Source organism: Tachysurus fulvidraco, chromosome 6 (genome assembly GCF_022655615.1).
Source record: "Tachysurus fulvidraco isolate hzauxx_2018 chromosome 6, HZAU_PFXX_2.0, whole genome shotgun sequence".
Classification (NCBI taxonomy): domain Eukaryota; kingdom Metazoa; phylum Chordata; class Actinopteri; order Siluriformes; family Bagridae; genus Tachysurus; species Tachysurus fulvidraco.
Window position 1 is genome coordinate 9,635,167 of NC_062523.1, and position 12,151 is coordinate 9,647,317.

Below are 12,151 nucleotides of genomic sequence, written 5' to 3' on the forward strand. Positions count from 1 at the left end.
TTTGGTGAGAAATGTAGCAGAATGTGGAGTTAATTTTTTTTATTACAAGTTAACTACAAAGAAGACTACACACACATGCTCACACACATTACAGCTCATTTACTCAAACAATCTCACTTTCTCCCTGAGTAACTGCTCATTCTGTCAGTATAAGAGAAAGAGAGCAGCGCTCTGACAGCACACACACACACACACACACACACACACACACACACACACACACACACACATTACAGCTCATTTACTCAAACAATCTCACTTTCTCCCTGAGTAACTGCTCATTCTGTCAGTATAAGAGAAAGAGAGCAGCGCTCTGACAGCACACACACACACACACACACACACACACACACACACACACACACACACACACACACACACACATGCTCACACATGCTCACACACACATTACAGCACATTTACTCAAACAATCTCACTTTCTCCCTGAGTAACTGCTCATTCTGTCAGTATAAGAGAAAGAGAGCAGCATTCTGACAGCACACACACACACACACACACACACACACACGCTCACACACACATTACAGCACATTTACTCAAACAATCTCACTTTCTCCCTGAGTAACTGCTCATTCTGTCAGTATAAGAGAAAGAGAGCAGCATTCTGACAGCACACACACACACACACACACACACACACACACACACACACACACACACACACACACACACACACACACACATGCTCACACATGCTCACACACACATTACAGCACATTTACTCAAACAATCTCACTTTCTCCCTGAGTAACTGCTCATTCTGTTAGGAGAAGAGAAAGAGAGCAGCGTTCTGACAGCACACACACACACACACACACACACACACACACACACACACACACACACACACACACACACACACACACACACACACACACAAGTCATGGCCTGCACTTTGGATGGGTTAAATGTAGAGAACGAATTCTGAGTATGGGTCACCATACTTAGCTGTATGTCACGTCACACACACAATGGATGAGCTGCATTCCTACACATATGTAACTAAAAGCAATTTAAAGTGTTGTATTGCTTTGCTCAGTAAGACTGCTATAATCTGGCAGCACTATGCACAATGTGACTATTGTGTCTGCACAAGTTAGTTTTGTGTATCGAGTCCTGTAAGTGTAGGAATACTTGTAGAGAAAACACATTCTTCAAACAGAAATTATTATTATTATACATGATAATTACATTATTAAACATATAAGATATGAATTGACATGTTATCATCTCCTATTAGTTGGTGGCACAAAGGCAGGAACAGCATAACATAGCAATTTTTAAAAATGTTTATATTTACTATTTGTGGGTCAAAGACAGCACTTCATATGACTCTACAGATCTTTAAGAAATTTCGATGCTGGTTTTAATAACTCTTTATTATTTTTTTTTTTTTTTACTGTGCATCATGTTACAATATAAATCGCATTAGAAATATTGAGATAATATTTTTTATTATTATTTTGTAACTGTAGATAGTTACTGTGAAAAAGAAACAGTGTGGGAAGTTAATGTGGGGGAAAAAATTGGCTGAAAAACTTTGACTGATTGACATGTAAAGCAACCAATCACAATTCGTTTTGCTTAGCGTCATTTAGACCGTTATTAAATCGGCGTCGCTACAAAAACAGACCGGCGTGCAACTTAAACCGTTCATTTAAGAAAATCCTTCAAACGAATACGTCTAGAAATATAAGTTCACATGCTTTGAAAAAAAATCAGCGTTTACATAATCATCATAACCGCTTATTGTTACAGATATAAACACGACGATTTCCTTCTTCCATGGGGAAAGTAGAGCACCACGATGGCTTTGTTTCCAGACGGACAGTTAAAAAGCGTGACACACTAACACAACAAATCCTGCAGTTAGATTTGATCAGTTAAATAAAACTCTCTAATAAATATTAACTAATCTGTATGTTAGCTAGATAGCTTTAGGTAACCGGTATGCATGTGCTAACTAGTTTATCGTTCAATATACTGGGGTATACTGGGCTAGTTGGGTAATAACTAATAGGATATATTTCTCTCTATCTGTTATCTATCTATCACTCTCTTTCCCTCTCTCACTCTATCTATCTATCTATCTATCTATCTATCTATTATCTATCTATCTATTATCTATCAATCACTCTCTTTCCCTCTCTCACTCTATCTATCTATCTATCTATCTATCTATCTATCTATCTATCTATCTATCTATCTATTATCTATCAATCACTCTCTTTCCCTCTCTCACTCTATCTATCTATCTATCTATCTATCTATCTATCTATTATCTATCAATCACTCTCTTTCCCTCTCTCACTATCTATCTATCTATTTCTCTCTTTCTCTCTAGTTATCTATCTATCACTCTCTCTCTCTCTCTCACTCTATCTATCTATCACTCTATCTATTTTTCTCTTTCTCTCTCTATCTATTATCCAACAGTGTCTTCTACTACTACTTCTTCTAGCCTGATACTATAGACCTCTAATGCCTTAGTCCACTGACCTGTTGTCTCTCTCACAGGTGTCGGTGAGGCCTTATATTGTGACCATTGTCAGTGGATCTCTACTGACACGGTAGCAAAAGCTCCAGGGTCAAACCAGGGGCTCTTTGGACTATTTGGTCCATTTAAATCTGGTTTTTCAAAATAAGTTTAGGTCAATTGAAATGCCCCAACCTGAACGAGAGCCTCATGCTCATCCAAGAAGGCCAGGTAGGATGGACACACACACACACACACACACGTGTGCATACACAGAGAGAGAGAGCAGTTTAAAGTTGAGGGAATATTGAATGAACCCACAGCCTTCGAAAACTTCACTGCAAAGACATTCGGATTATTGGATCAGGATATTTAATTACACAAAAATATAATGAGATGAGATTGAGATGAAATGGATTTTCCATCTGTTCTTGGGTGCCCATGTTCTGCATTTAATTTCTGTCATAACACACATCCTAAGTGGTATTTAAACAACTAACTTTTTATCTGATTTATGACAATAAAATAATTCATTACTTCATTTGCCTGACAGTTTCTACTTCATTGATAACAGACCATAGATACATGATCATTTGTTGTTTGAGGCACGATGTTAAGTATTTCTTTCTGAAGTTGTGTGTAATTTATCATCATAGTCACAGTTACATTAAAAGAAAAATCTGCAAAATTAATAACATTCATATGAGTCAGATTCTTATTCTGTATAATTGCTAACTGGGGTTTTGTCTCCAGGGAATGCCAGAGTCCTCCACGTTGATGGGGACAGTATAAGGTTTCCTGGCCCTCTGATGAGGTGAAACCTTTTTTCCTCCTCTCACAACACACACACAAGCCATTAAATATTCAATCTATTTAAGCAGTAATGTTCTGAATCATATCGACAGGTGGGCAAAGTGTATGTGCAGTAATTCATATTCATCTGTTGCAGCAATAAGATGCAGTTGAATGACCTGGTTGATTTTATCCAGAGGAAATCTCAGGGGTGTCTCCAACATGCGGAGGAACCTGAGCAAAAGGAGGCGTATTTCTTTTGGAAGATTATGGAGCTACTTTGCAATAAAAATGGAGTATGTGCTGTAGTTTATTAGGTGCTGATTTTTTAAGCCAAATTACTAGTGATGAAGGTATTAAAATATTTTATAGGTGCACGAAGGAATAAATATACCTGCAGTAGACGTGCAAGTTAAAGATGTCTGTATTACAGGATGTAATGCTGGCTGAAGTTGCTGTGATTCTCTTCAAGGGATATGGCTTGCTGAGGAAAAAGGTATCAAGTTATTTTATTAATACAGAATCGGAATCTGTTGGTATTGTGTATTGTAATTCTGTATTTTGTTTGCTGACAAATGTGATAATTCCTGCTACAGCTTGGGGTTAAGAACCAAGATGGCTGGTGTCTTCCCCTGGCGCAGCTTTTATGTGCCAATGAACCAAAATATGAACACGTAAAAGGCGTGGTTAAAATGGGAGAAAAGCTTGGTATGGACCAGTATCAGTATTTTGTTGTTGTTGTTGTTGTTGTTGGAATTCACATGGACTGTTTCCCTGATCCTCACATGAATGTTTGGTCATTTATCTGCAGACTCCGAAGGACTGACGTATGCCGCACACATCTGCTACGTGATCGCGCTGGAGGAGCTGAAAACACGTCAGAGATCGAGCTTTGAACTAATAGGATGTGACAGGTATTTTGTCTCTGTGTTTGCGTTTATACGTGTGTATGATTACTTTTCCTCACTAGCTTCTGAGACATTTTTCTCTTTACACCAGTTTGCCATTAGGTCAATCAGCCATGAAGGATGCTATTGAAAGAACCGAGGTGTACGAATATGTGTGCTCGCTCACCTCAGGCCTTGCCCAGCCTAACTTCCAGGTAGGAATTTTTATTCTGCTATTTATTTATACTCCCTGATTGGTTCAATTTAAGTCTGGCACTAAGACTTAGTTAACTTTGTTTGTCTTAGATCTACAAGTGCTATTATGCCAGCAGTCTAGCTGAGTGTGGACATTTTAATCAAGCCGTTGATTACTGCGAGTCCATCGCTAGAGCAATCGCCACCTTCCCTTTCAAAATCACAAAGGCCACGTTGGATCGGACTATTACAGTAAACACAATTATCGTTATTCGTGGATGAGAATATTTAAATGAAAAGTTTTTTCTTTGTATAAGCAACTGTGTTTTGTAGCTGTCTAAGAGATTACACAGAGGCAAGGGAAAGGAACCCGAGTGGCTGCTAAATCTTCGCCAGCTGCACACATACAAAGTGTTTAAGCTTGAGGACTCAGAATGTGGTCTTATGACCAGTGAAATGCTTGCTCTCAGATTTCCTCTTCGGAAGCACCGTATTTCTTCAGAGGGTATGTGGAATCCACCGTTTGCAGAAAAACTTTATGTAAAATCATGTAGCAAAGAAAATAAATGTACACATACCTTTTTTTTTATTGCTTTCTGTATAATGGATTATGTGCAGCATATTTGTTTTTCATTTTAAGATTTATAAAGTTATTATTTATTTATTTAAACTAGGTACGCATATTCATGGAGTAATTTACATATTCAGGGCCGTATTCATGAAAATTCTTAGTGCGAATAGTTTTTCATGATGATGAAATTCGAAGCAAATTCTTAGAAATGTGGAAACTTCCCCTTAAGATAAAAGAGAAGATCCTAGTAATGATAAAAGTTATTCATAAAGCATCTTAATCCTTAAAAGAGCTCATAAGGTCAGAATGTGTTAAGAGTAGTGAGGAGGACTTTTAAAAGGCTTAAGAGTTTCTTTAGCAGTGGATAAAATGGCGCGAAATGTGAAGAGGGAGAAGTATACGATATTTTAATAATGATAGTGAGTTAATAAGATGATACAAATTTGATCGTGTAGGGATTATATTCAAGATAACATCACCGAAACAGAGCTGAAATGCCATAGCATCAGAACTGATATGATTTGGCACTGTGACATCTCTGCGCTGTGTCGGAGATGTTTACATTTACATTACATTTATAACATACAGATGTTAGAGTATCTCTAATATGATCGGGCAAGAACATAGTCCCTACATGATATATTCTCAAATCTCTTAACATAGAGATGAAGTGAAGGCATATAATAGACCATATTTTAAAAACGCTCATTTTTTTATTGAACAACAAATCACAGTCTTCAAAAGAGAGTGTCTTTAGTAGTAACAGGGTTTAGCCTCGCCTCCTAAGATATGTTTGTATTTTCCTTGTTCCGAGTTGCTCTGAGATTGGTCTTAGATCACTCTTAAACTAAGATTCCTAGTTATAAATTTATATTAAATAATTATAAGATCACTCTTAGTATCTTTATGAATACAGGCTCTGATCTTTTGGCAACACCTTCTCATTCATTACTGTCTACTGCAAGATAAGACCTCTCATGTGGCTCTTAATCTAATTGAACTTGTCTGAATGATGGTCTGTTTGCTTGACAGAGGAGTTTGATTCACGATACACTCTGGGAAAGCTGCTGGGAGAAGTAGAGTTCGGATCCATCCGTGCAGGCGTACGTAAGGCGGATGGCAAACAGGTAATGTGACTGCACAGTTACTGTTATTGACAGTCATAACTAATTACAACTAATTGCATTACATGATATGGGCTTGAGGGGGGCACGGTGGCTTAGTGGGTAGCACGTTCGCCTCACACCACCAGGGTCGGGGTTCGATTCCCGCCTCCGCCTTGTGTGTGCGGAGTTTGCATGTTCTCCCCGTGCCTCGGGGGTTTCCTCCGGGTACTCCAGTTTCCTCCCCCAGTCCAAAGACATGCATGGTAGGTTGATTGGCATCTCTGGAAAATTGTCCGTAGTGTGTGATTGCGTGAGTGAATGAGAGTGTGTGTGTGTGCCCTGCGATGGGTTGGCACTCCGTCCAGGGTGTATCCTGCCTTGATGCCCGATGACGCCTGGGATGACGCTCCGTGACCCGAGTATTTCGGATAAAGCGGTAGGAGATGAGTGAGAGATATGGGCTTGTACTGTATGTTTCCTGATAAGAATGTCATTATGTTTTGTATATGTGAGCAGGTAGACATTAAACAAGTGGGCAAAAGTCGATATGATGAATTTATCACCATTGTAAGTATATTGATACTTCAACATTGTGTCCATTTACTTGTTCCTGATAAAACAAACATTTTATTATCTATCACTCATCATGTATATCAGGATCAGTACCAATCCGAATCTTTACCACAGTAAAACCTTTGCTTACTGTAGTTCAGTATTCACCCCAAATTCGTTCTAAACATGTTTGTTTTCATTTCAGCCCGGAGAGACACAGAGCTTCCCTTTGGAAGTGGCGTTGATGAAAATGGTATCCAAACCATTTGGCTGTGACAATGTGCTGGAGCTGATAGAGTGGTTTGAGATGTCAGATTGTTGCATCTTGGTCCTGGAGCATCCCGGCCACTGCCTTGGCCTTCATGTATTCTGCAAACTTCACAAAGGCCGACTGTCGGAACCACTGGCTCGGCAAATCATGCATCAAGTGGTTCAGGCTGCTCGTCATTGCTGTGACTGTGGTGTTTTTCATGGTGACATCAAGGCAGAGAATCTTCTGATCAATACTGACACTCTGGATGTCAAGTTGAAAGACTTTGGCTGTGGGGATTTGCTCAAAGACACCCCCTATACAAGATATGCAGGTAAGTGCATAAAAGACAGAGAGACAGAATCAGGTGGTGCAGTTGAGAACCATACTGTGACATTCCTGATGGGGTTCTCTTTGTTTACTCAGGCACTTGGGCTTTCTGCCCTCCTGAATGGATATGTGAGGGACAGTATTTGGGCCGTCCTGCTATAGTCTGGAGTCTGGGTGTACTCCTGTTTAACTTGGTGTGCAGAGACATGTTAGAGGACAACAACGTTCATCGGGACATGCACTTGGCTCCCGATTTGTCTGGAGGTCAAGAACATCTCTAAAACGGTTTTAAACATATTTTTGTTTCTAAATGTCTAATTTTTTGTCTTAAAAATGTCAATATTATCATCGCACATACAGATTGCAGAGATCTGATCTGGTGGTGTCTGGAACAAGACCCTCACTCTAGGCCAACTTTCGAGGAAATCCTCAACCACAAATGGTTTACAAGACTTCAGAACAAAGTCAAGGATAAACCAGGAAAAAGAGAACTGACCAAATTATAATGAGCTAAGAATAGTCTAGATTAGATGGTTTGTACTGGATCAGTATTGAGTTCTGTAGTGAAGATTGCTGCATACATTTTGGGATTATTGTTTGTTTTTATATGTGATTTATTTATAAGGGGGCAAATGGTGCATAGGCATTTTACAGTGATAGTATGTTTTCTTATAAGGGGGACAGGCACCGTAAGTGTGTACGAAGATTCTGACTCTTCTTGATTTAATAAATTTGTGATTGAAGTTCTGTTTTCAATTTTTACATAATCTGTTTATGCGTTTATGCTGTTCAATGCTAAAAAAAATTTCCAGCAACAGTACATGGAGAGAACAATGCTCAGACAATAACTAGAAATAGAGCTGTGAGGTACGACCATTACAGGTCACATGAATAGTTTCAAATTGCTGTTGCTCTTTTTCCTGCCACTTTTTCATACAGAAACAATTTCCACTCCTGGGGCTTTCATGTAATGATGTGGGTCTGGTTCCTCTCAAGGTTCTTTATCTTTCAGTGCCACTGTAGCCTCTGTCCTACTCATTAAGAATCCGAATCTTCATCCATACTTTTGCAAAGCTTCAAGTGCTATACAAAAGACAAAAATATTCAGCTGAAGAAGTGTGGATTTATACTTCCTGGGCATTTTATTGGGAATGCAATTCTTCATGACAAGGATTCCACAAGATGTTGGAAACATTCCTTTAAAATTCTGGTCTAGATCTGCATGATTTCATGCCTTGCACTGTGCTGTTGAATACAATGACCAGACAAAAAAAAAGCCAGGATATTTCATGCAGCCAGCTGAATAACCACAAACCCTCATTTCCAATTGTACATTCCTGACACATCTGGACATTCTTTCGTGAACACCACATGCCCCAAAACCAACCACCAAATCCTTCTACCCCTTATTATGTCTTTTATGTGCTCACACAGCTTTACTATAACATGGCTTCTCCAATAGAGATATAAAAGTCAGATTTGTTCAAATAGAGAGGAAATAAAACCCACATAACCTTCGGTAATGCAATACATTTTTATTCAAGGAGTTAACATGAGCTCATGCATTCTTTTCTGCAAGAAAATCAGACTACCAGCTGTGTTTTATGCCCATATAAAACAGCTTGAATGCATTACACAAATAGAATTTAGACAGGAGTCCAGCAAAGTTGGGGGAAGCTTAAAAAGCTTAGAAGTCATCAAGCAAGGATTTCAAATATGAAATGTGCATAAGGCACCTTAATATGCACCATTTAGCTCAAGCACACACACTTCCTGTTCACTTTGCATGCACACACACCTATAAACATCCTGGTTCTTCAGCTGTTAGCTAAATCGGCTCAAAACTTGCGGGGCTGCTGAATGAAGAAGCAGCGCTGCATGTGCAGTTTTTCGATGCTGGGTCTTAGCTTCCCATGCCGCACTGAAACCGGAGTCTCTGGGAAATCATGGCCCAACTACACAAGCAAAAACATTTACAGAGAAAATTATATATCACTCTGAAGCAAGATAAATTCCACCCATGAAACTATGTGCTTTTGCAGTTACAACTTAAGTAGTGCTTCAGTTGTAATCTAGCCTTCATATAGGAGTTGTTATGGCATGTTCAACATGCAGGGGAAAGAAAAACTGACCTTTTCTAGGGGGCCTGCCATGAGAATACCCATTTGCTGCATCCGGGAGAAGGTGGTCAAAGACCTACTACACAAACAGTGAAGAAATGCATTCCAATGAAAAACCACCACATTTTCATGCATTGTGAATTTCAGAGAAGCTATTAAAAAAAATAATAGAAATTAGCAGTTCCTTTTCCTACACAGCTTTATATCACATAGGTGTTCATTTTTTTTCCACCAGCAATCATTTCTGCATTTCGTTCTGAAGATACCCTTTAAATAGTGTTGCTCAAAAGAGGCTGCTAGATGATGAATTCAATTCAGCTCTGTACCTGGGTTTATCCACCCGCTTGCTTTCCTTCTCAAGGGTTCCATTATCCTCACTGTTTTTCTTAACAACTCGTTTACCTCCTGCTTTTACTGTGAAAGACAGACATGCTGGTTACTCAAAGCAGTCAAAGCGCAATTTCATGAAGAAACGATTAACAAAATGCAGTCAAAATGTTTGACTTACCACCTGTTTTACATAAATGTTGTAAAAAAAATGTTCCACTTTGGTTATCATGATGCACAAACGATCAAACACGGCTCATTGGATATTCTGTTAGTAAATGCTGAATGGTTAGAAATCTGAAGTCAAAATACATCAGTGTCTTTTACGGTTGTCAAAAACGCTCATCCCAAATCCAGCGTAAGATATTTGTGGGTAAAGTCATCCATGGTATTCCCATGCCAACACACAAAAGTACACAATAAAGCCACTGTCTGAACCAGATGGGTGACTCCCTAAACACCCTGGGGCACTAGGATCAGCACAATAATACCAGCTAAATCTTCCTCCAGTTAACTCTTACAAAGCAAACATGATCATAAAAAATAAAAATACGCAACTGACCTCAAAAGTAAAACACAGTTAAAAGGCCACGTACTAAAGTCGACTATTTAGCAGAATACTGGAAAAGAAAACTCAGCACTGAGTGGTGAGTGATAACCGGCCATAAAGTGCATTTCTGTAAACATTCGTGCATGCAGGGGAGAACAGAAACACTTCCATTTGCATTTTTATCACACAGAATACAAATTTCATACAGGTTTCTGACTGGTAACTTTAACCAGGATTGTCTTTCCAAAAACAGCAGGGTGTCAAACCTTGTAAGTACCCGAGACATCAGAGACTGTCCTGCACTGTCCTGAAACAGCTGTCTAAGCTATGAAGCATGACGGAGCTGCATTTACATAAACCTACGATCCTAATAACCAAATCACAGATCACCATTATTTCCCTTACATGCATATCATTAAGTAAGCGCATAAAACGACATAAAATACAGAGGATAAATAACAAAATGTGGTGCCATTACAAAACAGTCCTTTCAAATAAATCGAGTTCTAATGCATTATTTAATTATTTTATCTTAATATACAACACAGGTATGAAGACGCAACGAATATGCTAATTAATGACGTCATCGCATGCTTTTCATAGGCATGCTAATTTCCCTTGAAAACAACAAACTGAAGTCTGCTTATGAAGTTATAACTCCAGTCTCTTAAAAGTTGCACTAAGCAAACAACCGGAGTTGACATGAAGTTTTAGTTTTGTTTCTTCATCGCAGGGATTAAAAATAGAAGAGTTTCACTTTAAATGCAATAAAAACACATCCACGTGTAAACAAAACACAAAGCTTGCATACCTGCAGGAGGATGACCAGCTTTCAACGATACAGTGTTCCTCATCCCAGCTTTAGACAGTTGTACCATGTTTACCTTGAGCTACTTAATGCTTTAAACAAACACGCACACACAATAGCCTTCGACTCACAGTCTGCTCTGTTTTATACGCCTGAAAGAACACGACACTGTTTGTTCATCAATGTGGAAAGCCTACAGTGACAAAAGCACCTAAAAACATTCACTATACTATATCTGACTAACCGGCCAGTCACTAAAAGAATTATGAATATATATTTTTGAACAACTGAAGAATACACACCGATTTTAATTATTAACATGAAAGTTTTTTAAAGTGGAGTTTTAGTTTAATACATGTTGAATATTTCACATAGATATTGTTTGTTATAACAACAACAACAACAACAACAATAATAATAAGTCTCTGCTTGATAAGTATTCTTATCAAGTATTAATATTTATAAGTATTCTTATCAAGTAAAGAACAAAAGTTTCACTATCTAACGCAAGTTAAATCGATCCACGTGCAAAGAAAACCAACCATCGACACAAAAACCACAAGCACAAGAACAGCGAAAACATGCAGCATCTTTCATGTGGTGTTTTGCTGCTTGTGATTTCCTTTCACTTTCTTCTCCTTTCACACAGTTAGTGTTTGTGGAGATCCTTTTGACATCTTTTGTTTTCTGCAAATCTGTTGCAACAAAGGATAAAAGCACTCAAGATGTCTTTGTATGGTGTAGCATAGCAACTTGCCTCTGTACAGACAAGAGGTCCATGAAGACAAAGTCTGAAAAGACTGGAAGCACTTGAATGACCTCACAACAATTTTGGGATGAACTAAAATGACTAGAATGCTGACTTGTTTGTCCAGGATTTATCAAAGCTTTTACTGATGTTCTTTTGTCAAGGTCATGGTGATCATAATACGGACAGTTGTACACTTAACCACTCTTAGCTTGTATGAACACTGCCCATCAAACACATTGTATTTAAGAAGTTTTTTCTCAAATTATCTTATTCTTTTTAATACAGGCAAGGGATTTCTGTAAAGCAATGGAAAAATGTTTCTTAGTCAGTGTTTATTGAATTAGATGTTGATAGGTTAGACTTTCTACACCTTCCCTGTCATTGCTCATGGTATCATTACCTTTGAAAACTTAAT

The 12,151-nt window shown here is 38.4% G+C and overlaps 2 protein-coding genes across 5 annotated transcripts; one reads left to right on the forward strand and one right to left on the reverse strand.

Annotated features, from left to right (window-relative positions):
• The first annotated feature begins 1,846 nt into the window (after positions 1-1,846).
• LOC113645397 (serine/threonine-protein kinase pim-3-like) lies at positions 1,847-7,923 on the forward strand. 3 transcript variants are annotated; one of them, XM_027150941.2, is made up of 15 exons: positions 1,847-2,027; positions 2,539-2,728; positions 3,251-3,311; positions 3,447-3,585; positions 3,723-3,785; positions 3,886-3,997; positions 4,101-4,203; positions 4,289-4,391; positions 4,483-4,623; positions 4,705-4,876; positions 5,975-6,069; positions 6,565-6,615; positions 6,806-7,184; positions 7,277-7,444; positions 7,541-7,923. In XM_027150941.2, the coding sequence occupies exons 2-15, from the start codon at positions 2,683-2,685 to the stop codon at positions 7,684-7,686; spliced, it is 1,779 nt and encodes a 592-aa protein (XP_027006742.2). In that variant the 5' UTR covers positions 1,847-2,027; positions 2,539-2,682; the 3' UTR covers positions 7,687-7,923. The 3 variants fall into 3 exon arrangements, with proteins under 3 accessions (XP_027006742.2, XP_047671307.1, XP_047671308.1); XM_047815351.1 differs by lacking the exon at positions 6,565-6,615; XM_047815352.1 differs by lacking the exons at positions 1,847-2,027; positions 2,539-2,728; positions 3,251-3,311 and having other exon boundaries at positions 3,453-3,585; positions 3,662-3,785.
• A 777-nt stretch (positions 7,924-8,700) lies between these two features.
• LOC113645398 (death-associated protein-like 1-B) lies at positions 8,701-11,160 on the reverse strand. Of its 2 annotated transcripts, none has more exons than XM_027150943.2 (4): positions 10,989-11,160; positions 9,627-9,714; positions 9,313-9,376; positions 8,701-9,135 (listed from the first exon to the last, which is right to left on the reverse strand). In XM_027150943.2, the coding sequence occupies exons 1-4, from the start codon at positions 11,053-11,055 to the stop codon at positions 9,019-9,021; spliced, it is 336 nt and encodes a 111-aa protein (XP_027006744.1). In that variant the 5' UTR covers positions 11,056-11,160; the 3' UTR covers positions 8,701-9,018. The 2 variants fall into 2 exon arrangements, with proteins under 2 accessions (XP_027006744.1, XP_027006743.1); XM_027150942.2 differs by having other exon boundaries at positions 9,313-9,379; positions 10,989-11,152.
• Between the last annotated feature and the right edge of the window lie 991 nt (positions 11,161-12,151).